Source organism: Hemibagrus wyckioides, linkage group LG14, assembly GCF_019097595.1.
Source record: "Hemibagrus wyckioides isolate EC202008001 linkage group LG14, SWU_Hwy_1.0, whole genome shotgun sequence".
NCBI classification, from domain to species: Eukaryota; Metazoa; Chordata; class Actinopteri; order Siluriformes; family Bagridae; genus Hemibagrus; species Hemibagrus wyckioides.
The window spans coordinates 24,496,459-24,522,899 of NC_080723.1; the positions used below are offsets into that span (position 1 = coordinate 24,496,459).

At 38.0% G+C, this 26,441-nt stretch overlaps 3 protein-coding genes across 6 annotated transcripts in view; 1 reads left to right on the top strand and 2 right to left on the bottom strand.

Annotated features, from left to right (window-relative positions):
• Positions 1 to 304: 304 nt before the first annotated feature.
• Positions 305 to 11,424, bottom strand: lgals17 (galectin 17). Of its 2 annotated transcripts, XM_058408881.1 has the most exons (6): positions 11,303 to 11,424; positions 9,689 to 9,726; positions 5,225 to 5,575; positions 3,992 to 4,264; positions 2,059 to 2,109; positions 305 to 1,533 (listed from the first exon to the last, which is right to left on the bottom strand). In XM_058408881.1, the coding sequence occupies exons 1-6, from the start codon at positions 11,326 to 11,328 to the stop codon at positions 1,460 to 1,462; spliced, it is 813 nt and encodes a 270-aa protein (XP_058264864.1). In that variant the 5' UTR covers positions 11,329 to 11,424; the 3' UTR covers positions 305 to 1,459. The 2 variants fall into 2 exon arrangements, with proteins under 2 accessions (XP_058264864.1, XP_058264863.1); XM_058408880.1 differs by lacking the exon at positions 9,689 to 9,726 and having other exon boundaries at positions 11,303 to 11,408.
• Positions 11,425 to 12,103: 679 nt separating this feature from the next.
• LOC131364516 (uncharacterized) lies at positions 12,104 to 19,279 on the top strand. Its single transcript, XM_058407693.1, has 6 exons — positions 12,104 to 12,225; positions 13,520 to 13,743; positions 14,115 to 14,244; positions 15,960 to 16,070; positions 16,816 to 16,865; positions 18,208 to 19,279. The coding sequence occupies exons 1-6, from the start codon at positions 12,189 to 12,191 to the stop codon at positions 18,334 to 18,336; spliced, it is 681 nt and encodes a 226-aa protein (XP_058263676.1). The 5' UTR covers positions 12,104 to 12,188; the 3' UTR covers positions 18,337 to 19,279.
• Positions 19,280 to 20,685: 1,406 nt separating this feature from the next.
• LOC131364432 (uncharacterized) overlaps positions 20,686 to 26,441 on the bottom strand; it is a 26,089-nt gene continuing 20,333 nt past the window's right edge. For 2 of the 3 annotated variants that reach the window (XM_058407578.1, XM_058407579.1), the window contains exons 7-13: positions 26,273 to 26,441; positions 25,509 to 25,538; positions 24,702 to 24,746; positions 23,467 to 23,571; positions 22,609 to 22,692; positions 21,385 to 21,410; positions 20,686 to 21,182 (exon numbers count right to left, since the gene is read on the bottom strand). The exon at positions 26,273 to 26,441 is cut by the window's right edge and continues 101 nt beyond it. In XM_058407578.1, the coding sequence (XP_058263561.1) occupies positions 21,072 to 21,182; positions 21,385 to 21,410; positions 22,609 to 22,692; positions 23,467 to 23,571; positions 24,702 to 24,746; positions 25,509 to 25,538; positions 26,273 to 26,441 (570 nt within the window). In that variant the 3' untranslated portion in view covers positions 20,686 to 21,071. The remainder of the gene's footprint in view (positions 21,183 to 21,384; positions 21,411 to 22,608; positions 22,693 to 23,466; positions 23,572 to 24,701; positions 24,747 to 25,508; positions 25,539 to 26,272) is intronic. The other variant, XM_058407580.1, reaches the window with a different exon arrangement.

A 26,441-nucleotide genomic window follows, 5' to 3' on the forward strand; every position in this document is an offset into this window, starting at 1 on the left:
TGGTTATTTTTTTATTTAGGATTCAACACAAAGATTCAAATGAGATGTTTTTATTCCGATAAATAAGGAAACATCATTAACATATCGAATAATAAAGTGCATTTAAACATGCAGGAATGCAGAAAAGGATTTATTAACAAGGACTCTTGTTTTTATTATTATTATTCCGGGCATTTAAGGAGAGCGCGCACAGTTCGGTTTTTCTCGGCGGCAGTTTCGGCAGTTGCCGTAAACAAGCATGTAAAACGTTACTAGTCCTAAACGGTAATAGCTAGAAACATGGTTCCAGCGCTAAAATGTTGCCCATGCTGTGCTTAAGTGAGCTATTAATTTCCATGCTGATACGCATTGTAGTTTATTTTATATTAATTTATAAATGCATTTTTCACGGACTTGACTTCCTGGTTTCCGTACAGTTCGGTCTTTCTCTGAGATTTTCGGTAGGTCCCGTAAACATGCCGCAAAGGAGCAGGCAAAGCGGTGTCGGTAATGAAATATGAAATAGTGAATATGAAAATATGAAATATTGTATATTGTGAATATTGTACATTATACACCCATTAAATCCTTTCACACTTTATCTGAAGAGTATTTCAATGTAAATTCTTAGTTCTTTTTATAACATCACTTTTATAGAGCTGTCGCCTGTGTGACATATTCACCATCCATCTCACCTGAGATTCATTTCCACTTCATTTTGCATTAAAAACTTGCAGGACTCTTTATATATCTGGATCTAAACGTATAAAGTGGGCGTGGCTGAAAATGGAAGAGGTCATATTTTGTTTTTGTTTTTTGTGACTCTTCTGTTGTCTCCTGTGGGATCTGAGGTTGAGTCTCAATCAGATGCTGTGTTAAACCTTCCAAGCTTTTTTTTTTTTTTAATGAATAAATAAAAAATAAAAATAAACAAACAAATAACCCCTCCTACGTGTATCAGTATTTTTTTAAACCGCATTGGATTCAGATTCTGAATAACATTATTTGTTAATCTCTCAAATTTGTATAATTATAGAAATACGAAGAGAAATGTAACACATCTGACGAAAAGAGCATTAAAACTGTTAAACTACAAAAAGCTTTGACGTCACTTCACAAATTTGGATATAAACCTTTTATCTAACGAGATGTTTATTGTAGATGTTAAATGTAAATACTCTTTAAATAAGTGTGCTTTTATTCTTGTCAATATTAATAGTAATCTAGCTCTCAGACTTCAGCAAAATAAGTATGATTTGAATACAAAACAAATCAACTCTAAGATTTTAACACGTTTCACACCACAACACCTCTGGAGCACATGAGGGGTTAGAGCGCTTTCCTCTAGTGCACTTGCTCCCTGATGCCCTGAGAGAGCGCTGTTAACCCTGTAGTTACTGAGCCACTGCAGGACTCAGCGTGAGGGATCAGCTCCTCATTCTACCCCATCATCATCACCATCATCACCATGAGCTCAAGGTCACAAGAGATACAGGAGCATGACAAGGAGAAAGGGAAGAGGGAGATCAGGAGAGTTCACTCCAACACTGCTTTCTACAGAGAGAGAGAGAGGGAGAGAGAGAGTGAATTATCCCAAACATTTTAAAAAAGTAAAACAATGAAAATGGTCTAATTTTTGCCTCTATTGTTATAATCTCCAACCCTGTTCTTTTATTTTGTTTCACTCAACGCTTCATTTAGTATAATAGTAAAGATTCGCCCCCTAGTGGCAGCTATATAGCAGTTACATTTTGATCCCATCATTACATCATCAATCAAGAACAGGACTTTACAATGTGGAATATAAAACCTTACAAAAAGACGTGAGTGACAAAGTGACAGCTTTGTTGTATAAATTATAAATAATATATTAAAATGTTTCTTTTGTTTTTGTAGAACATTTGTGAATATTTTAGTGACACTTATGAAGAAACTCCTCTGCGTGAATCTGTTGAATATAAATGTCTGTTATTACACTTTAAAAAAAACTGAATAATATTGTACCATTCTCAATCATAAATATGAATTCATAAATTCTTCCATAGACTCTGTGGGACAGAGCTTTGTTCTCTCACATACCTACAGAAGTGTGTTTATTCACCACGTTCGGCATCACATGTTGAGAAGGTTCTGAAAACATATGAAGAATTGATAACAATTAGATGACAGGACAAATATTAATTTATAAGTATTTTATAATGACCATATGATACAGTATATATACAGGATATTAGTATACAGTGCATGAACCTAAGTGCACTATTTGATTTGATCATTTATGAAAACCAGGCAGTGATGCAGCTGCTCTGGATGCTCTTGATAGTTCCCCTTTTTAATACATGGTCAAGGTGGGGGAAGGGAGACTGGCTTTCCCCGGCCTAAGTAGGAAGTAGAAGCGCTGCTGGGCTTTCTTACTGATGGAGCTGGTGTTGACTGAGCAGGTGAACCTTTCTCCACCAAATGAACACCAAGAAATTTATGGCTCTTGATGATCTCCACAGAGGATCTGTTGATGTTAAGAAGAGAATGGCCACTTTGTGCTCACCTAAAGTCAACAATCATCTCTTTTGTTTTGTCAACGTTCAGAAACAGGTTGTTGGCTCTAAACCAGGCTGTTAGCCGATGCACCTCCTCTCCGTATGCTGACCCACTGTTCTTTCTGATGAGATCCACCACGGTCGTGTCATTGGCGAACTTAATGATGTGGTTGGAGCTGTGCATTGCTGCACAGTCATGAGTCAGCAGAGTGAACAGCAGTGGACTGTTCAGGCCTAGCAAGGTTTGCTTCTCAATCAGGTGCTGAGGGATGATTGTATTGAATGCTGAAGTCTATGAACAGCATTTGTACATATATGTTTTTATTGTCCAGGTGGGTGAAGGCCAGGTGGAGGGTTGTGGTGATGGCATCATCACCAAACTGATGGAGTCCAGTGAGGGTGGTAGCTGGGTCTTGATGTGCCTCATGACAGGCCTCTTGAAGCACTTTATCATGATGGCTGTAAGTGCGATGGGAGACAGGAAACCATAAACTTCTCTGGCATATGGATGTCTGGGATGATGATGGTCATAGTCTTGAGGCATGTAGGAACAACAGTGGTGCTCAGGGAAATGTTGCTAGCTGTTCTGCACATTCCCTGAGCACTCTGCCAGGAAAGTTGTCTGGTCCATCAGACTTGCGTGGGTTAACTCTGCATAGAGTTCTCCTCAGCCATGGATAGGCAGAGCACCTGCTCATTAGGAGGAGGGATGGTCTTCCTCACCACCTCGTTGATCTGCACCTCAAACGGAGCATAAAAGTTGTTCCACACATCTGGGAGGGAGGCGTCACTGTCACAGGCAGGTGAAGTTCGTGATTGCTTGGATGCCCTGCCACATGTGCCAGGTGACTTCAGTGTCCTGAAAGTGACCGTGGATTCTCTGGGCGTATGAGCGCTTCACCTCTCTGATGGCTCAGGACAGTTTGGACCTGGCTGTTTTTCAGGCCATGTTGTCCCCTGCTCTGAAGGCGGAGTCTCTTGACTTCAGGAGAGTACGCACGTTTGCGGTCATCCATGGCTTCTGGTTGGAGTGTGTGGTGATGGTCCTGGATATGGTCATGTCATCAATGCATTTGCCACTGTAGCTGGTCACTGATGCCGTGTACTCCTCCAAGTTGACAGAGTTTCCTTTTTTTGCAGCCTCCCTGAACATGAGCCAGTTACTGCACTCAAACAGTCCTAAAGAGCAGAAGGCTTCCGTTTCTCATGGAAATTTGGGAAATTCCTGTGAATGAGCTGTTGCTATAGAAATGAGAAGGTATGAGAGTGCATTGACATGAACCTGCACAACTGTCAGAGCTGCTGTTAGAAAGAATTAATCAACACCTTCTAACCAATCAGAGTCTGATATTTAACAGCGCTGTGATGTAATCTTTATTGAATAATAAATTATGGTATTAAAAGATGTTCGATACGGTTGTGCACTTAAACTTTAGGACTGTTGTGTCTGCTCTACTCACTAAAATGTGTTTTACCTTCAACAGAAACCTTCACAGTGCTCAGCGCGAGTCCTTCACCGTCCATCACTTTGTACAGTCCTTCATCACGCTTGCTCATGTTCCTGATAATAAGTTTTCCGTTGCTCTCCTCCATCCGAGAGCTGAGATCCTCCTTCGTTTTCTGTCTCTGCCACAGTGCTCTCCACTCGGTGCCGTTGGAGGTCTGGAACACCACAGTCTCGGCCTGGTGTGTGTACAGGTGAAGGGTCAGGTCTTTCCCCAGTTCCACAGACTGACTGGTCTTGTGATCTGTTCAGTGAGACAGAAAATGTGTTCATTCTCCATGGTCTAGAAATGCAATCAGAATCCTAACATTGAGGTTGTGCATGCTGTGTGAGAAAATCCTCCTCCTGATTCATGCTCCATCATTGTTTAAACTCCAGCAGACTCACATTCCTACACATTCCACCAGTTTTCACTGGTGTGATTTTCGTAATGACTTAAAATTCACACTGACAAAAGTTTTCCAGCTGATTCATATTTTTCTGTTCACTGTTCACATACACAATCATAAGTGATATGACAGCAGACTGTAATCAAATAGAACAGGGTCAAATAAAGGGGAATTTTTAAAAACTTAAAAATAGAATACAATACAATTATAATAAAATGGAAGTAACTGTGTAAAGCAGAGTAGCATATGGAATAAAGTACAATTAGCTGTACAAAATTTGATCAGTGGAAAAAAACCCCACTGAAAGGCTAATGTAAATGGAAGGCTATAGTTTCTGATTAAATAAAGTGGAATGAATTTAGGAAGACTAAATTATGTTTAAGTTATGAATAAAGTGTGTATGTGTAACTGTGTGTATTATGTGTAAGATTGTTCAGTAAATAAAATGACTGAAAATTTTTTGAAAATTGATTTTTTTTAACTTTTTTGAAAATTGATTAAATAAAATGTCTTAAATAAAACTCTCTTGGCCTTGTATGGGGTTGTGCCATAAATTCCTGATGTCTTTTGGCAATTATGACTGTATTATTAAATGTTATACATGTGGCTGAGAATTAATATATGAATACACTTTGCAAACATTTTACATGTCTTTACCCTGAATACAACAAATTACTCCACTTCCGTCTGTGTAAGATCAGAGCTTGGGGATATCAACTTCACAGTTCTTCAAAAATTCTAATTTTTGTGTCAATTTGTCCTTCTGACAAGTTAAAATCCTAGTAAGTGAAATATACTCATACGTGATTCCTCACCGAGAACGGAAAGCTGCACGCTCTGGATGAAGATTCTCCTCTTGTTGCCCTTCTTCCCAACCACCAGATAACACTTGTAGAGTCCTGCATCGCTAAAGCGGATGTCAGTCAAATGCAGGGAGCAGTTCCCCCTCGCCAGCACAACCTCAGGAACATCAGCGCGGTTTTGGTAAGCCTCGGCCTGAAACTGTTCAGGACCCATTCGCTCGAACACCATGTTGCTGAGAGTCTGCCACTGGATATACGGCGTCACAAATGACGCTTCACTGTGTGACCCCCATTCACATGGCAACACAGCTTCCAGACCCACTTCAGACCGAGTGAACTTCAGTGAAGAGAGCGGGCTCGAGTCTGCAGATTACAGGAAACACGGCAATAAGCCATAGATAGTTTAAAAAAAAAAAAAATAGGTAGTTTCCAAAAAAAAAGTAAAAAAAAAACCAAAACAGTAGGGTAGTTTCCAAAAATAAAAACTATGGAAATTTTCAAGAAGGCTTTTTTACTTTAAGATGTGTTGCTTTTGAACCCTTTACTGAGAACAAACCTAAAGTCAGTCCAAATAAATCAGATATTTTTGGGAGTAAGTACATGTACACACTGACAGTACACAAGCAGTGATGGCAGGCAAAAATAAATACTACATTTTAACCAGGTAACAACAGATGCAACTTCACACAAAATCTTTACAGAAACAGATACAACAGACAAGGAACAAGTCATAACATGGCCAGGATCGCACAAAAACACAGAGAGAACAAACATGGACAGAGAAGACTCTTTATCTGAGAAAGCCTTCAGAAACATGCAATAGAAACTAAACACTAATCACTAATCATCAGCCATGGCTTCCAGGATCTTCTCTCTCTGTAGCTCCTAGAGCTTCACTCGCTGTCTTCTAGTGGACACCAAACCATCTAGGTAAACTTCAGTTCTCTCAGCTGATGTCTGGAAGTTTTTCTTTAAGTTCTGGATCCAGGATGTAATGAGATGGCAGACAGGTTGATATTTTGAGCGTTTGCTGTCCTGTCACGAGTCAGGTGGTCACCTACGCTGATATGAAAACAGGAAAAGAGACGAGGCAGAGGTGTAAAATGGTTTATTCAGTGAAATATGTAAATGGGGACTCACCCAAGAGAGAGGCAGATCAACCAGAAGGCTGCATGGTTAATGTAGCCTGTTGCTTTGAAGGATCCAGAATTCCATGGTATTAACTTCCTGAGATGACAGATGAAAGCAACACTGTGATCTGACTGGAAAGAGGGTGTGGGTCAGCATTACTGTTTGGCCTCCTGTAATAGTGGACCACCATCTTAACTGAGGTGAGCTTGAAGAAAGGCACAAAATGAGCACTTTGGGAAAATCCTCACTGAAGTAACCAAACATCCATCCATGGCTTCCAAACTCTGGTGTACTCCTTGTGGGCTCATTTACATCATTTTGCAGAAGGCCTTGCATTTATCTCACGTTATACAAATGAGACAGTTTGAGTTAAGGGCCTTGCTCCACAACAGTGGTAGCTTGGTGGCACTGGGATTCAAACTTACAACCTTCTGATCAGTAGTTTAACACTGAGCTACCACTGCCCACAGAAGAAGTGCATGAGATCACGGGCACTGTGGAATTACGTACGGTTTTGTGACTTAACAGCAAGATTGCAAGCCATCTCATATTGTCTGCATTCTGGTGTAATCTAAACTGACACCTGTTGTATGTACAGTATGTAATGTGCCCACATGTGTGGAATCTTTCACCTTGTGTTCACCTTTTCCAAACTGTTTCACACACATTATTATTTTAAGACAGATGAAGGAAGCTCAATACCAATATCAAAGAAAAACAAATGAACTGCATCCAGACTCTTCACTGCTTTTAGTCCAAACACCTTCAGGCTTCTTCTGACCACCTCTGAAAGCTTAATGTAACAGATTTTACTTCCATCTTCCTGGAATGGTATTTGCCCTCTCTCAGAAATTCAGATATTTCACTTAAAACCAGTTGTTATTCTGAAAGCCGATCCTTTGCCCCAGTCCAAGTGGTATCCTCTCTCCAATAGGTTTTCTACACAAACCTGCCTTGCCTTCATTCTGATAAACCTCAATCACTTCTCATTCTTGCTCTGGTATATGCAACAAGAAAGACTTCTTCTTCTTCTTCTTCTTTTTCTTCTTCTTCATATCTGGATGCAGATGCCATGATCATGTTCAGTATATACGTTATCCAAATGATGAGCAGTATCTGGGTTAAGGCAGACATGGTATTAAGAGTTAAAACCCAAATCTTCTAGCTTTCTCTCATCAGTCCAGAGACATTTAAATGTTGTTTGGTGGGATGCCAGGTACCTGCCCACCCCACCCTGCAAATCTGTGACAGATGGAGTGATTTCCCATTTGTGCAGATGATGTCTGTAGTATGATGATATAGTGGTCATTCAGTTTTTAATTCCCTTGATGACCAAGACCCTTCTCTTCTGAGTATAGAGTTTGCTGGGCAATCCTTATGATTCTTTTCCACTGGTGGAGTCATTCAGAGCTTTCAACATTTTAGAAATATTTTCTTGCTCCTTTATGTCCAAATATCCATGTGCTTCAAGTCCACTCTACAGTGGGATTAGTAATAGAGGCATCTCTCACTTTATCTCTGGAGTGCCATAGTGCAGAGAGTCTAAATTTAAAATCTGCTCTTAATTTTTAACAAATTTGCTGAATTTTTTAAAAATTCCTGAACTGGACTTTTGTTTTGTTATTGAGTTTTATTGTGTTTATAATTCAACAAGTAAAAAAAAGTCTGGAAGAACTGTGATGATTTTTCCTAGCTCTCTATCCAGTCCTACTAAATCTAATAGCTGTGTCCTTTTGCGCATTGTAGCTGGGTAAGAGCTACATGGTTTTATAAATGTCTGTACAGAATAATGGGAAATCAATCTACCTGATTGAGCATCACATGATTGAAGGCCTTGACCTTGATGGAGTCTCTGGATTTGCCTGTTTTGGAAATGTAGAGTCCTAGAAAGTTATAGGAGAATCAGTCTTTATACAAATCAATAATTCAGTACCTGATACACAGAGCAGGGTATTGTGCTAAATCAGCAATGACCACAATCACTGCCGGTGCTGTTACACCAAATACGCCAAATCACCAAATATTCATAAAGTTCACATGGTGCTTTAAAGCCAGTCTTTCATTCTTTCTCACTGTGCAGCCAGTCCACAAATGTAATTCAGCACAGTTAAACTTTATGGCTTTTTCATCAACACCCTGATGCAATCTCGAGGCTGCCCTTCGTCAGAACACCCCAGCAAGTGATGAAGGAGGAATTAACAGACTCATATGGCTTTTAGAGATTGTAGCCACATAAACACGTGTGGACCATATGTCATATAGTCGCATGGTTTTTGAAGGTGTAAAAATGGAGGCTTTGCTCAGATCGAATGTCCTCATCAGATCCCAGTTCAGATCTGGAGTGTGAGACTGGTCAAATCATTACAGTGGTGTTTCTGTGTGAAGTTCTGGCCCTCCGTGAGCTTTCAAAATACAAGACCTGATGATCAGAGTCCAGAGTCCAGAGCCATGTAAAGCCTGGAATGTGTGTGCACTGTGGCCTTAAAAAAGATGTTCTGTTGCTCACCAAAGTGGGTCCATGAAGGTGCTGAGATGAATTTGTTGAGATGTTTTCTCATGTTTTCTTTGTGTTGAACATGAGCGGATGACATTATAAAGATGGAGACTTCAGTGATCTAGTGAATGTAGGCTTTTCACTGAAGCTGTGATGGTTTTGGTTTCCTTTCTGGTGCATTATGCCTTCATCTGGTAGATCTAGGGTTGACAGTGTTTTCCACACAGGCTTTAATCTTAAAGGCATGAGTGATATAAAAATAGGCATCAACAGAAACACAGAAGCACGCAAACAAATGTTGAAATGAACTGTGAGAGATACCGAGATTTTATAGCTGTAGAATTCCGTATGGCATTGTTTACCAAAAACAATTTGTAGGAACTTGGTCAGTTATCACTTCAACACCAGTAACCGGTGTGATATTATTCATTTAATTAATCACTCAATAAATAGATGGTATAATTTTTTATTTAACGTTTGTTTTTGTTATAAAGTTACAGAAGTTAAATCAGTTATGTCATTTTTGACAACAGATACAACAACAAACAAACACAGACATTCTTTATTACTGAATATGTGCTTCAAAAGACCATCACAATATTTCACTTCACTCAGAGCAATTCATTAAAAAAATATTTTTTATATTATCTTGAAAGCTTAGGGATGTTTTATGTACGCTAGAAAATAATTATGATGAAACAGATCATGTGATAACAATGGAATTAAGCACTGAAGGCAATGCTGATGTTAATGTGCAGTAAAAATGCTGCCTAGTGAGGAATAAAAGTGTGTGTGTGTGTGTGTGTTAAATAAAAAGCTGTTATAATATAAGATATTATTTAAAGACTCACCAACACACATGACCCCTATGAAGCCATACACAAGCATCCTGAGGAAAGAAAGATTTCTATTTAAAAATGAGTAATGAAGACTAAAAAAGAAGAAGAAACTTCCCTCTCGCTGTGTTTCCTATCCACAGTGCAGGAGTAAAGAGGCGTATATTAATGTGCTCGTTCTAATACCTGATCATTTCTCTAGTAATGTCTCATTCACAGGGACGTGTACACTTCACACTCCACATAAACTGATTAAAAAAATCACCTATATATAGTTAAGATTTCTGTATGAAGGTACGATGTGTGGAAGGAGTCTCCAGTGTCAGCGCTTTATAACATCCACAGGTAAAGTGGTAACTTTAACTTACTGTTTAATAACCGGGCCATAATGAAAACAAATAGTTTATTTTTATCCAAAATATCAAACCGGCCTTCAAATGTAAACATAAGATTTATACATAAAGCAAGAAAAATATTATTTAGCAAATCTCAATATTTTGTCAATTGTATATAATTGTAGATTTTTGTAGTGTATTATTGTATTATTGTATAATTATATAATTAGCTCTAATATATCCTTCACACGCAGCTTCATGTCTGGGCTTCACACACACTGCATGAGTATTTATTTTTCCACAGGTCATTTTTTCCTCCCGCCTGATTCATTCATTTCCACCGATTATGTTACGCACTTCTGTGATATTAGGGGTTATTCTGTTAAAAAAAATCTTTCTGATTTTTTGACCTGACTTTCTCTTTAATACAATAAAAAGGAAATAGAACAACATAGAACAATACAACACAAATCATAAAAAACTGAAAATTGGCATATAAATAAAACATATATATATATATATATATATATATATATATATATATATATATATATATATATGGCAAATATAGCATACAGTACATTTTTTCACTTTTTAATCACTTTTTATTTTTCCTGGTTTATACAGATTGTATTTATGTATTAAAACACACACACACACACACACACACACACACACACGTCGAGACAACAGTGTTCTAAGCTCTGTTGAATGATCTATTCAGTGTGACTGTAGGTTGTTATGTCGTGGTGAGAGATGTTTAGGATGGTTTGGTGTCAGCTGACGCCCTTCTGTGAGGTTTTAATGTTAGGTTTCAGCTTCTCTCTAAGTGACTCGTGTTTTTGCAGAAACGAAACTTATCTAAAGTCCCACAAGGGGGCGGTACTGCACCATGCAGCTGCACATAGAGTACACGCAGCAATATCGTGTCTAATATAAGAATGCATTTAATAATAATAATAATTATTATTATTATTATTATTATTATTATTATTATTATAATTCTAAACAATATTATTATTATTATTATTATTATTATTATTATTATTATAAAATGTAAAAAGCTTGCATGCCATTAAATATTGCTTTTTTCACCCATCCCAAGTCAAGCATTAGAACAATGCCCTCCTCAGTAAGCCGCTCGGTTTTATTTTATTTACGTGTTTATTATTATCTCTCCTTCTACAGCCACTAAGTCTCGCTAAAACATAGAACAGTAGATAAAACTTCGTGTAAAAGACAAATAATCAAGAATAAACTTTGTGTCTAAGATGGAACAAGTAAAAGTTCTCACCATGTCCTCTTAGTCCTGGATTCCATGCTGGTGTTAAGCCCTGGTCCTCACCTGCACTGTGAGAGAAGTGAGAGGCGCTTCCCATCTCAGCAGCTTTAACAGGGAAGCGCTGTTGACTCGGTGAGTCACTGATGAACCGAGCACGGAGTCGATTCTTCTGATATGCAAATTACGAAATGAAATAACGAAATAATAATAATAATAATAAGAAGAAGAAGAAGAAGAAGAAGAAGAAGAACAAGAAGAAGTTCTACAAGTAGTCGTCACTTATTTTCGTGACTCTGAAGTCATTCAGTGAATCGATTACTTCTCGAGAAACGAAAGCGACGCAGCTGCACATCACATCACATGAAGGACAATGTGACTTCATCAAAGTTCCCTGACACTTACTGTATTACTCTTATCTATCTATCTATCTATCTATCTATCTATCTATCTATCTATCTATGTTGTGTGTGTGTGTGTGTGTGTGTTGTGTTGTGTGTGTGTGTGTGTGTTGTGTTGTGTGTGTGTGTGTTGTGTGTGTGTGTGTGTGTGTGTGTTGTGTGTGTGTGTGTGTGTGTGTTGTGTGTGTCTGTGTGTGTGTGTTGTGTGTGTGTGTGTGTTGTGTTGTGTGTGTGTGTGTGTGTGTATGTGTGTTGTGTTGTGTGTGTGTGTATGTGTGTGTGTGTTGTGTTGTGTGTGTGTGTGTCTGTGTGTGTGTCTGTGGTTTATTAGACACACAGAGTTGCAAGTTTCAATTCAGCGGAAAATGAGAGAGAGCCGATGAACTGAGAGAGAAAGAGAGAGAGGGAGGGATGGTGATGGTGAAGAAGGTGGTGGAGTGAGGTGAGGTAGTCAGAGCTCTGACACACAGACACATAGAGGTACAGATCAGTGGTCTGAGATGTGCAGAAGTGTGTATTTGCTGGTGCTGGTATTCAGTGAGTATGATTACTGTGTCAGACATTTCAAATGATGGATTGATTGATTGATTATGGTCTTGATTGATTTATTGATTGATTGGTTTATTGATTATGGTCTATATTGATTGTGGTATTGATTGATCGATTTATTGATTGATTCATCCATTGATTGTGGTATATATTGATTGATTGATTGAATGAATGAATGAATGAATGAATGATTATTAAACAATTTGCATCCCTCAAAAGACATAAATAAGATATAAATATTAAATATATCTAAAACAATTGATATTATATATTCTAATATAATTAAATTTTTATCATAATAATAATTCTAAAAAAATCAACACCTCCTGAACAATCAGAATCCAGAATTCAACAGATAAGATCTTTTTTCCAAATTAGCATTCGGGACATATCTCTCTGAGTCTGATCATCGTGGACGTCAGACAGTCTGATATCGGCCTGTATTACTGTGGCGCCAGACGGGAGGGGATGATTGTTGACTTTTTGAGAGCTGTCCATCTGTCCATATGGGGTCATAAATGTTTGGCATTTTTGAGATGGAGTACTGTCGTTTGAGATCCTGTTATTGCGTCAATTAAAAACAATTTTGTCTTATTTATTTATTTATTTATTTATTTATTTATTTATTTATTTATTTATTTATTTATTTATTTATGTTTATCATCATTAATGTATCAGTGCTATCACAAAATAAATATTTTTTAAAAATAGTTTTATTTTGATAAAATATAATAATTATTATTGTAAATATTGTAATTATTATTACTACTCTGACGTGGATCTGAGTGGTCTGGGTTATTTGTTGTTGTTTTCAGTACTATTACTACACTGATTCTATTCACTCGTGTTGCTTTATTTGAAGATTATTATTGTCATTATTATTGTAAAGTCCTTTATTTTGAATATGCAGGGCTTTGCCTAAGTTTTCACCCCTATTTGTTGTTACAACCTGGAATTAAACTGGACTTCATTTGGATTAAAAATCATGAATCTTCACAGAACAGCCCATAATATTACATCATTAACACTTTTAAAAATATTTATAAATAAATGATGTAATAGTGGTGATTGTATTTTCGTTGTGTTCTTGTCTCAAATATCTTGAATATACATACACTCTTATCATAATATGATAGAATTAATACAGTACAATAAGAGTGCACATTAAAGGACTTTAAAGGCTGATGAATAGTGTTCAGGATCATTTATTTTTTAATGAAACAGAAAATTAATGTAGATAATAAAAGTTTATGGCTTGTTATGTTTTTTGTTTTTTTTCTAGGCATCTATAGGATCGGTCTGAGCTCTTCATCAGCTGTGACTGTGATAGCAGGAGAAAACATCACACTGCACTGCAACATCTCCCCAAGCATTGAGATGTTCTGGTACCGGCACATCGACCAGGAGCTCACCATGATCTTATCAGCCACCGAAGGAATTCTGGATAAAGACCTGGCAGCGAATTACAACCAAGATCCTGATCACTTCCAGATGTTATTTCAAAATGTAAGTTTTTTTTTCACAATACAGTCTTAAAAATGTATTGTTCTATTTTATTTTATTTTTAAATATTGATGTGTTCACAATCTGTTAAGGAGTGTATGTTATCCATAATGCCCTGTTTTGTTTTGTTTTACTCTTTCTGCGCTAAAGAGGTGAAAACATCTTTACTTCTGACTGTTACAAAGCACTGACACTGGAGACTCCTTCCATTAATGATAAATCCACTATAAATGATAGAAACAATAATGTATTAAATATTACCCTGTCATTTGGAGCGGATCTCCTGTCAGAGCTGCTGCTACAGAAAATTAATCAACACCTCCTGAACAATCAGAATCCAGAATTCAGCAGATAATATCGTTTTTCCAAATTAGCATTCGGGACATATCTCTCTGAGTCTGATCATCGTGGACGTCAGACAGTCTGATATCGGCCTGTATTACTGTGGCGCCAGACGGGAGGGGACTGTCGCCTTTGCGAGAGCTGTCCATCTGCAGTTTACAGGTGAGAGAAGAGAATTCATCTATTAAAAAAAAATCAAGTGTACTACATATCTTTTTTTTTTTTGTGCACCTGTGCACTAGTAGGGTATTAGAGCATTTCCACACCATGCCAGTTTACTACAATCCCAAAAACAAAGAATTTTATCTAGTATCCTGAAGAGTTCTATAGTTCTCAATTTGAGGCAATCTTTAAATCTTTTAGAAATTTACAGAATAACCAATAACTCTTGAGAAAACCTTTTTCTTCTAAGAATTTTAATCAAGACTCTAAGAGATTTATCAGTTTATCTGTCTGGGGGAAACCTGTAAATGTAGAAGAATATTTCCATGTAGAAGAATATTTCCCTTCAGAAACAGGTTCTGAGTAGAACCTATACAACAATACACCCATTAAAAATGTAAGGAATACCTGAGCAACTGCTTTTCTTCTAAGAGTGTAAGGAATAAGAAGATGGCTTCCTACTAATTATTCACTTAAATGGGGTTCCTCAGGTGTTCTTTGAATTTTGGTTAAAAGGAACGTAGAACCTTAAAGGATTTTCCAACTATATAAAGGTTTTGCTGCATGTTATATAATTGCTCACCTCCTCAAAGTAGTGAAATTAGTCAGGGAAGCTAACTCTGTAGGCTAGCTCTGAAGGAGCTGGAGAGATTTACAGCTCAGACGAGAGAAGCTCTTCACAACCTGGGTCAAAAATTCTGCTTGAGCAACCACGCTTTCAAGCTTCTCAAAGAAGTGTTCATCACAGCTCCCAATCTGATTCTTTCAAACCATTCAGTCTGGAAGTGGACACCTCGGAGACAGGATTTGGAGTGATTCTGTCTCAGATGTTTGGAGAAAACCCTAACCTCCACCCAGGAAGATTTCCACCACAGAAGTAAATTATGACGTCTGCAACAGTGACCTCCTGGACGTACTGCCTGTTGCAGAAGTTAGAAGTTGGTGATGGAGGAGAAGCATATATACAGCTAGGGTGCTAAACTTTCATTCAATATCTGCACAGTCCACAGATTCACAACAGGCAAGGTGGGCAAAGTTCTTCTTAAGGTTCTAGTTTATCCTCTTGTAACGTCATGGCTTAAAGAAAGTCCCTCCCACATCCAGTCCTTTGTCAAAATCACTGCAAGTTCATTTTACAATGGTCCCTGGATGCTACAACCTGGGAGGTGGATCAAAAAACAGGGATGGCCCCAAAATGAAAAGTTCCATCTATAGCAGCATGAAATATCTAAACACCACCTGATTCCTCTGCCCTCAACCTTCAGCCAAACTTATTTTTAACCATGTGTTCCAATATTTCAGCATCCCAGAGGTCATCATGAGTGACAGAGGAACAGTATGATGAGACTTCATGGAGATACTGGGAGTGTCAGTCAGCCTCTGCTCAGATTATCAGTGCAAGACAATGGACAGCTAAAAAAGGCAACTAGGGGTTAGGGTTAGGGTTCTTCCTGTTCCAACAGGCAGGGACGAAAGAAAACTCATTTATTCATAAGAAACTGAACCATATGAAGACCACATGTTTCTCTGTAACATTTGCACACGCTCATAGTGAAACTCGAGACCCCAATTTTTGTATTAAAGGAACTTTCAGACTCTGCCATTGTGCTGTAGTTTTTGAGAAATGCTCGCCTCAGTGAACAGTTTCCAGCCACAGCCTCTTCACTCCCATCCTTTTCTTCACTGATGGCTTCGCTGTGGTTTTGTGTTTTTAGATGCAGTTAAGTACACGTCAGGGAGTGTGCAGTGCTGGACGCCTCTGATTGCTGTCTGCTGTTCATTTGCTCTCATGCTCACGCTCTGCCTCAGTGTCATCTATAAACGAGGTGAGAGTTGAAACCTGGAAATTCTTGAACATTGACAGTTTCTTTTCTTTGAAACACTTGTCTTTTGAAATAACATTCCCTACACCCTATCTAGTGCACAAAGTGCAGTATATATTCAAGAACAATACATATTGGATTCAGTTTACTGTTAAGTAAAGAAAGAAATAACGGCTTTTATGTCTCATAGAACACTTCCTCTATAGTGTATGTGCCCTACATAGTGTGTACTCTAGAAGCAGTGTGTAGCAGTAGTGTGTATTCCATATGTAACATACATCTAGCGAGCAGGAGCTACTTTATGTACTATATGTACTGTATGTATGTATCTAGGGCACTTGTGAAGAGAATATGGAACCATTTGGGCTTTAATGGCCTACTTTTGTTCCCTACATACACACATATACACAGTACATTTCTGTTCTTATTGTGCTTAGATATTTTTAAATCTCCAAAACAATATCTAGAATAGCTTCTGGTTAAATGTGTACTTGTTCTGATACCAATATTTGAGTTGAACTATATTTAACTAAATGATCTGCAATAGAGTTGAACAATACGTGCATTAAACTATATTTGAGTTGAACAATAATTGCAGTGAGATATAATTAAACCAAACTCTATTTGAGTTGAGCTAATGTAAGTTAAGCTATATTTTATTTAAACTATATTAAAATGACATATTAAAATTATATGAATTGGACTATAAGTTGATCTATATCAATTAAGCGATTTGTTTTATTTTCAGGCCTTCCTTCATCCTCCTGTACGAAGTGTGTGAAAGATAAAGACATGAAGGTAATACAGCACATTTTAACCAGGCCTCTTTGTTCTTTATAAGTTTTACTATTTCCATAACTGGGGTAAATCCCCTCAGCTCGGGGTGCAGAAACGAATCTTTTAAACAAGCAAATTATGATTGTGACATTGGGCTTTAGACTCAGGGTCTCCATCACTTTAGTTATAGTTAATAAAACCTTTAAATATTAAGTGTGATCGTGGATTATTCCAAACAGTTCCTGGCCCAAACCTGTTTTCTTTACTATTCCCTGGAGCAGCAGGCAAATGAGAGACGGTTTTGTCAGGAAAATTTCATACGGGTTACAGAAAAACAAGGCCAAAAGACTCTAACAGACAATCCAAATGTCATGAATTCACAGAAACAAGGTAACAAGGTCAGAAAATAAATATTTCTCATAGATAACAGATCATAGGTAATCAAATAAACCAACTATGGTTTATTAATGCTGCAAATAAACACAGACCTGCAACATGCTAGACTTTATGTTAACAGAAACAGTCATCTGGAAAGTATAATGAATGAGTGGTTTAGTATGGAGTGGGTTTAAACACAGACACTCAAGTGAGGCTGAACCTGGGAGCCGAAACCAACAGTGTGAAAGTTCCAGAAATGTTAGTATAGTTAAACAAAAACTTAGTAGAAAAGAGACAAAAGAAGAGCCAAAAGTTATCTATATAGTTCAGTAGAAAAAAAATGGACAGCACAAGACCAATTCAATGATAATAAATATTGAAGCTGCAATATATGTTTAAATGCTCACATTTAGCATGTGCACAAAAAAGAAGGTGGCTGCAAGTGCAGGATGTTTTAATGTTGGGTAACTCAAAGGAGAAACAAACACTGGGAAGAACACAAGCGCTGTTCCCTGTGTAAGCAGTAACAGTAGACATGGATGAACATGAACAGGAGAACTTCAGTAGAGTGACTAAAGAGACAATACAGAACAGGTGAGTTTGATCAAGAGAGGAAACAGAGCTAACATTTGAGGGAGAGGTTCACACAGAGACTAAGTTTGCCCTCTAGTGTTACAGGAGGGATTGTCCATGGTTGCCATGTAGAGAACACTTTCAATCGAAATTATGGGAAGTTTTCCACAGAATTCCCTCTAATGACCTCTGGGTTTATTTAAAAGAGAGAAATGAGCTTTAATTTGATCACACACACTTGTTAATGATATTATCACTCACAGCACAATTCTCACTGCTACACCCGAGTCAAAGGCAAATAATGTATGAATGTTCATTCTGTTAAATGGCTGGATTTGTTGAGTGTTTTTTATTTGTTATTTATTATGTAAGTTGTTATACTTCTATTTCCTGTGTGTGTGTGCGTGTGTAGGAGGCAGATCTGCATTATGCAAGTCTCAGACACAGTGCAACACCTCAGACGAGAAACGTTTCACCTGCTAACCTCAATGTGATTTATGACACAGTCGCCAAAAAGGTCACCAATAATCCCAGGGTTTAAGCTAAATATCTGCTTTACTACTTAAGTGTGTGTGTGTGTGTGTGTGTGTGTGTGTGTGTGTGTGTGTGTGTGTGTGACAGAAAGAGAACAAGACCAAATATAATTCTCAACAAACCAGCACCAGGACTTTTCTTCATTTTCAGTATTAATTTATTACACTCAGCTTATTTGCATATAATTTGCATATTGTTGTTTATTGTAGCTTAAAGTAATCATATATGTAGCTTAACATCCTTTTCTATATACAGGTAGAGTGTGTGAAAGGCCATGTGTTTAGTCATGTAGCGTTGTGGTGTTTAAGCCTGCTTAAGCAGTGTGATAAGAATAAATAAATCATGCTCATGAATATTTAATCAGCTATATCAAATTACGCATCTGATTCAGTGTGAATAAAAGAGGAAATCTGTTTATCACACACTACTGTCCACTTCCTTCATTCACTTCTACACTGGTTCATTATTGTTAGTTTTATTGCTGTGTGTGTGTGTGTGTGTGTGTGTGTGTGTGTGTGTGTGTGTGTGAGTGTGTGTGTGCATGTGTTTGTATGTGTGTGTGTGTGTGTAGGTGTGTGTTCTATGTCCAATGGTGTGTGTGTGTTCCATGTCTTATGGTTCCTATGGTGTGTGTGTGAGTGTGTGTGTGTGTGTGTGTGTGTAGGTGTGTGTTCTATATCCTATGGTGTGTATGTGTCCTGTGTTCTATGGTGTGTGTGTGTGTGTGTGTCCTGTGTTCTATGGTGTGTGTGTGTGTGTGTGTGTCTGTCCTGTGTTCTATGGTGTGTGTGTGTCCTGTGTTCTATGGTGTGTGTGTGTGTGTGTCCTGTGTTATATGGTGTGTGTGTGTCCTGTGTTCTATGGTGTGTGTCCTGTGTTCTATGGTGTGTGTGTGTCCTGTGTTCTATGGTGTGTGTGTGTGTGTCCTGTGTTCTATGGTGTGTGTGTGTGTGTGTCCTGTGTTCTATGGTGTGTGTGTGTCCTGTGTTCTATGGTGTGTGTGTGTCCTGTGTTCTATGGTGTGTGTGTGTCCTGTGTTCTATGGTGTGTGTGTGTCCTGTGTTCTATGGTGTGTGTGTGTGTGTGTCCTGTGTTATATGGTGTGTGTGTGTCCTGTGTTCTATGGTGTGTGTGTGTGTCCTGTGTTCTATGGTGTGTGTGTGTCCTGTGTTCTATGGTGTGTGTGTGTCCTGTGTTCTATGGTGTGTGTGTGTGTGTGTCCTGTGTTCTATGGTGTGTGTGTGTCCTGTGTTATATGGTGTGTGTGTGTCCTTTGTTCAATGGTGTGTGTGTGTCCTGTGTTCTATGGTGTGTGTGTGTCCTGTGTTCTATGGTGTGTGTGTGTCCTGTGTTCTATGGTGTGTGTGTGTGTCCTGTGTTCTATGGTGTGTGTGTGTGTCCTGTGTTCTATGGTGTGTGTGTCCTGTGTTCTATGGTGTGTGTGTGTCCTGTGTTCTATGGTGTGTGTGTGTCCTGTGTTCTATGGTGTGTGTGTGTGTGTGTCCTGTGTTCTATGGTGTGTGTGTCCTGTGTTCTATGGTGTGTGTGTCCTGTGTTCTATGGTGTGTGTGTGTCCTGTGTTCTATGGTGTGTGTGTGTCCTGTGTTCTATGGTGTGTGTGTGTGTGTGTGTCCTGTGTTCTATGGTGTGTGTGTCCTGTGTTCTATGGTGTGTGTGTGTCCTGTGTTCTATGGTGTGTGTGTGTCCTGTGTTCTATGGTGTGCGTGTGTCCTGTGTTCTATGGTGTGTGTGTGTCCTGTGTTCTATGGTGTGTGTGTGTCCTGTGTTCTATGGTGTGTGTGTGTGTCCTGTGTTCTATGGTGTGCGTGTGTCCTGTGTTCTATGGTGTGTGTGTGTCCTGTGTTCTATGGTGTGTGTGTGTCCTGTGTTCTATGGTGTGTGTGTGTGTGTGTGTCCTGTGTTCTATGGTGTGTGTGTGTCCTGTGTTCTATGGTGTGTGTGTGTGTGTGTCCTGTGTTCTATGGTGTGTGTGTGTCCTGTGTTCTATGGTGTGTGTGTGTCCTGTGTTCTATGGTGTGTGTGTGTCCTGTGTTCTATGGTGTGTGTGTGTCCAGTGTTCTATGGTGTGTGTGTGTGTGTCCTGTGTTCTATGGTGTGTGTGTGTCCTGTGTTCTATGGTGTGTGTGTGTCCTGTGTTCTATGGTGTGTGTGTGTCCTGTGTTCTATGGTGTGTGTGTGTCCTGTGTTCTATGGTGTGTGTGTGTGTGTCCTGTGTTCTATGGTGTGTGTGTGTCCTGTGTTCTATGGTGTGTGTGTGTCCAGTGTTCTATGGTGTGTGTGTGTGTGTCCTGTGTTCTATGGTGTGTGTGTGTGTGTCCTGTGTTCTATGGTGTGTGTGTGTCCTGTGTTCTATGGTGTGTGTGTGTCCAGTGTTCTATGGTGTGTGTGTGTGTGTCCTGTGTTCTATGGTGTGTGTGTGTCCTGTGTTCTATGGTGTGTGTGTGTCCTGTGTTCTATGGTGTGTGTGTGTGTCCTATGTTCTATGGTGTGTGTGTGTCCTGTGTTCTATGGTGTGTGTGTGTCCTGTGTTCTATGGTGTGTGTGTGTGTCCTGTGTTCTATGGTGTGTGTGTGTGTCCTATGTTCTATGGTGTGTGTGTGTCCTGTGTTCTATGGTGTGTGTGTGTCCTGTGTTCTATGGTGTGTGTGTGTCCTGTGTTCTATGGTGTGTGTGTGTGTCCTATGTTCTATGGTGTGTGTGTGTGTGTGTGTGTCCTATGTTCTATGGTGTGTGTTTAGGGGTCAGCAGCAGTGTGGAGTAAATGACCTGCTGTCTGCTTTGCTGATTCCAGCCTCGAGCTCTCCAGTTCTGCCCCAGTGATGCATAGTGGATCTGAAACACACACACACACACACACACACACACACACACTTATCCAGACTAGCAGGATACGAGTTGTACTGTTACAGCATTTTTATAGAATTTCTGTATTTATGATTAATTTGAAATGGAACCTCCAGAAAGCATCCTTAATTGCCTTTATTATCTATTAATCATAAATACAAGATTAGTGAAGTGAAGATGCAGCACTTACCTCATCATTACAGCTCCTCAATCGATCTGTCACAAACACACACACACACACACACACATCAGCACTTTACGAGCCCTGGGTCCCGAACACACTGCCCTACTCCCTATTCCCTACTCACTACAAAGTGCACTATTGGTATTAATTCATTCAGGTTCATTAACAAATCAACAAACAAGTCAAATCTCAGTTATTTACACGTTTCACGGCCTACTAGCTTCGTTCTCTGATTAGATTAGCAAAGTCATCTAACTGCACTAGCTACATTCATTCACCAGAGACTCCAGCCATCTCTGCTCCTTCCTTTCAGCTTTATCTTTAATCCTAAAGTTTCTCTACATGTTCAATAAGACATCAGATATGACAGGAGAAGATGAAATGATGGTTCCATCACTAATGGGAACTGAAGCTGTGAGTGGGGGACTGAAGAAACCTCAGACCAAATACACTGTAGGATTCATCTGAGGAATCATTCATGAAGTGATATTTGTTTGGATTTATCACTTCTGTATACCATCACAGCTAATTTGCATATCAGTGAAAAAAAACTGTATTCTAATGTTACAGAAATCAGAATTCAAGAATTTCCCTCATGGGATCAATAAACTATCTATCTATCTATCTATCTATCTATCTATCTATCTATCTATCTATCTATCTATCTATCTATCTATCTATCTATCTAGCTATCTATCTATCTATCTATCTATCTATCAGTATCAGTGCAAGAGAAAATAATTTAAGTAATACAGTAATCCCCCGTTTTAACGATAAACGAAAATCTGCGATACACGGACGCCACCTCCAAATGCTTTTTTTTATTGTTCAAGCCGTAAATGACTATATTAATTATAATTAATTAATTTAATTAATTAATTTATCTAATGTAATTTAATTAATTAATTATATTAAATTTAATTAATGACTATATATTATTAATAAATTACCTTATTTCAACATAAAAACAATTCACTACAAGGTTTGCGGATACAGCCATATACCAGAAAAAGTTATAGTTATGTTCCAAATAAAAATCCACGATATACCGGGGCCGCGATAAATGAACCGCGATATAGAGGGGGATTACTGTATATTGAAAACCTTGAATAAACTTTATGGATTTTCTCCTCCCACTGCCAGAGTTTGCATTAAATAAATCCGTATACTGTAAATAGATCTGTATACTGAAGCTTCAGAGTTAAAGTCTTTAATTTTAAAGTAACTGACCTGCTGACTGAAGCGTCACTGAAGTGTCTGCGTCCTGAGAGCGTGTGTTCTGCAGATTCAGTGCACTTTCTTCTGGTTTGGAAGCTAATAAATAAAATGAAAACATAATAAAACAAAAATTTATAACCCAGAGCTATGAAAGGTCTTTTACACTCCCCCCAGGATTCAGCACTGTGATATTACTTTAAAATGTAGTCAGTAATAATGACTTGCTAAACAAGTAGCTTGCTAGTTATATCAGATGCTAGCGATGTGGTTTGCTGATATAAAGCTAACAAAGTCAGGTGACATTCAATCAAATCAGATCTGATCTGCTGTATGTGATCTGTAAATGATCTGAAACAAACTGCTTTCACTGACATTCAAAAGAAAGTACAGCAGTGCATTCTGGGTAACATGTATACACAAATAATCTGCTAACTATGACGAAAATTTATATGAATATAAATTTATATTTATATGAACTTTCACTTGAATGAAAGTTTACATGTTTAGAAGTTTAAAGGTGTAAGTTTGTCATTTAAGGGAATAGGGGGTGGAGCTGAACTGCTCTGTTATGGATGGGCGGGGTTACATTTCCAGGCCTGAAAAATGCTGATGCTAGAAATGATGAAATTATGAAACATAACTACAGATCACACTTTTTGTGTTAGACATGTTTAGATTTGTATTGATCAGATTTATTATTTTATAATCTCCATTATAACACTTCTGAATATTACATACAGCAGCTTTAAGGTAAGTGTCCCATTTTCTTGATGGGAAATGGGCAAATGTTTTTTCTCATTTCAGAAAATCTTTTGGGAAGAAATAAATAGAAATGAAATTTTTTATTGATGCTGAAATGAAATATTTCACCTGTGGGCTTTTTTCTGCCGCTGAACTTCAGACACACGATGACCGAGAGCAGGACCACCGTAACCACAGCTAACACACACAGAGCGAGGATGACAACCAGCAACACTGACATACACACACACACACATACACACACACACACACACACACACAAAGAACATGTATAAAGCAAAACAGCTGATATACAAAAGAACGGATTTGCTGCCATGACGAAAATAAAGCAGATATGTGGTTAAGAGGCTGTGATATATACAGACCACACTGTTTTAAATGAATAAAAGACCACAACCTAAGTGTCTCCAAGATGTATAAACAAAATTCACCTCTAGGTGGCACTATAACCCACAAATTGATCATAATTTTGAGATTTTATTCAACATTATTTTTTTCTCTTGTTTATTTGGATGGTGTCGAGTGTAACTCATTTGTAATTCACCGATCAAGAATTTGGACACTTCAAAACACTTTTTTGAAACCTAGTTAAGGTTTCTGTTTAATGATCCATTAAGTTTAGATAACAGCATTTTAAGAACAACCCGAACAAAACTCAAACTGATTTTTTAATAGGTGAAAAAAGAACGCTCAGACAGGAAGTGAGGCAATATTTCAGCTATGGCTATTACCATCAAATTTAGTACATCTTATCAGGAATAAGCCTTAATGTGGGGGGGAAAAGTGCTTGGCCCCCTTAATTGCTGCTTGCACCTATTCTGTATATGACGTCTGAAGCCGCACTGCTGCATGGTCCTGCTGTGAGATGTAAGTGTTTCTGGTCATTTTAACAGTTTTATTGTGATTTAGTATCGTGTATTCTCTGAATTAAAGCTCCTCCCACACAATAGAGGTTAGACACTGATTACACTGTAGTGAGGTACGGCTGCAACCCAGTGATGAAAGTGAAAGCACAACACAAAGGTGAAATACTTTCACTTCTAACCAGAGCTATGTGAAAGAAGTCAAAGCTTAACTCTAAAGAGAGATCAGCGCTCTGCTGATGGTCATAAATGAATCAGATCTTAATGCTTTTCAGTTCAGAATGTTTCTGGCATGTCACTAATGAACTGCTGTACTGTGTGTGTGTGTGTGTGTGTGTGTTTGTGTGTTTAACTCTAGTAAACACTGTGAGAATTATATAGTGAATAGTGAGTGTGATTTGGGACACGCCCACAGTGAACTGATGAGTGTGTAGTTGACCTAGATTCTGACGTGTCTGTATTAGTGTGTGGTCAGTGTACCGTTTCCAGACTTCTGAGGGACGTCGTTTCCTGATTCTGTTGCTTCTGCAAAATGATGGCACACATTAATACCAGTGTAGAATTATCAACAATAATAAAAATTATGAACACAAACCTAAACACACACAAAAGAACACACACAAACACACACAAACAAACACACACATCAAAGAACATACACACACACACACCAAAGAACACACACATACACACACAGACACGCACTGAACACACACCAAAGAACACACACAAACACACACACACAAACACACACACACACCAAAGAACACACACACACACCAAAGAACACACATATACACACACACACCAAAGAACACACACACACACACCAAAGAACACACACACACACCAAAGAACACACACGCACTGAACACACACCAAAACACACACACACACACACCAAAGAACACACACGTACTGAACACACACCAAAGAACACACACACACACACACACACACCAAAGAACACACACACACACCAAAGAACACACACATACACACACACACACACACCAAAGAACATACACATACACACACACACACACACACACACCAAAGAACACACACACACACACCAAAGAACACACACACACACACACACCAAAGAACATACACACACACACACACACACACACACACACACCAAAGAACACACACACACACACACACCAAAGAACATACACATACACACACACACACACACCAAAGAACATACACACACACACACTGAACACACACCAAAGAACACACACACACACACACACTCATGTAAAACAGTTTCTGTACCTGTAGCAGGACACTGGAGTGTGTTGCTCTCTGCAGATTTACATAAAGTTCATTAAAATGCACAAAGTTTTTAAAAGCACAAAAAACATACAGAGGTTGCCATGTTGGCTGTTTGCCTCCCAGCTGAGCTTCAGTGATAATTCAGCATTTTTATATTTATTTATTAAACTCAGTAGATTAATTGTAATCAATCTATTAAGTTGATAAAACAATTAAACATTTTTAAAATATATTTTTTATTTTAATTAATAATCAAACATTTCTCTAACATGATAAATTGCAGGATCTGATCATAAACTAAATTCAGACCAGTAAAATAATATTTTTTTTTTTGTTAAAAAAGTATTTTTTTTAAAGGAAAACATTAAATTTTGGAATATTTATTTTAATATTTATTATTATTTTTAAATAATTGTTCCAAGAATGTATCACCATTTATATCAGAATGAGCTTCATTAATTTCCAAATTAGATAAGGTTTTAAATTCACCTTTGATAATTTTATTTAATTTTATTAGAAGGATTTCCAATAATGTTTTTAGAACATTTAAGAAATTTTACTTTAATACAATTTCATTTTCTGTCTAAATATATTATTATTTTTTAATAATATACTGAATAAATATATAAGCAGATATTCTTCTTCTTCTTCTTCTTCTTCTTCTTATTATTATTATTATTATTATTATTATTATTATTATTATTATTATTATTATTATTATTATTGATGTTGTTGTTGTTGTTGTATGTAATCTGAGCTCTGACCTGATGTGACAGAAACAGCAGCGATGTCTTTGCCGCTGCAGTAGTAGGTCCCTGAGTCGAGCATCTGTATGTTGAGGATCTGTAGATGTTCTGGAGTGTGTGTGAAGCGTGAGTCTGGATCTGGACGTTCCTTGATGACCGTTCCGTTCTTGAAGCGTGTGGAGATGAA

Coding starts and splice junctions, on each gene's coding strand:
- lgals17 (XM_058408880.1), bottom strand. CDS start 11,387: ATGGGAAGCGCCTCTCACTTCTCTCACAGTGCAGGTGAGGACCAGGGC. Junction 5,576..11,302: donor TCCAGGACTAAGAGGACATG/GTGAGAACTTTT, acceptor TGTAATCTGCAG/ACTCGAGCCCGCTCTCTTCA. Junction 4,265..5,224: donor CGTGCAGCTTTCCGTTCTCG/GTGAGGAATCAC, acceptor CTCACTGAACAG/ATCACAAGACCAGTCAGTCT.
- LOC131364516 (XM_058407693.1), top strand. CDS start 12,189: ATGTGCAGAAGTGTGTATTTGCTGGTGCTGGTATTCA. Junction 12,226..13,519: donor TTTGCTGGTGCTGGTATTCA/GTGAGTATGATT, acceptor TTTTTTTTCTAG/GCATCTATAGGATCGGTCTG. Junction 16,071..16,815: donor CAGTGTCATCTATAAACGAG/GTGAGAGTTGAA, acceptor TTTTATTTTCAG/GCCTTCCTTCATCCTCCTGT.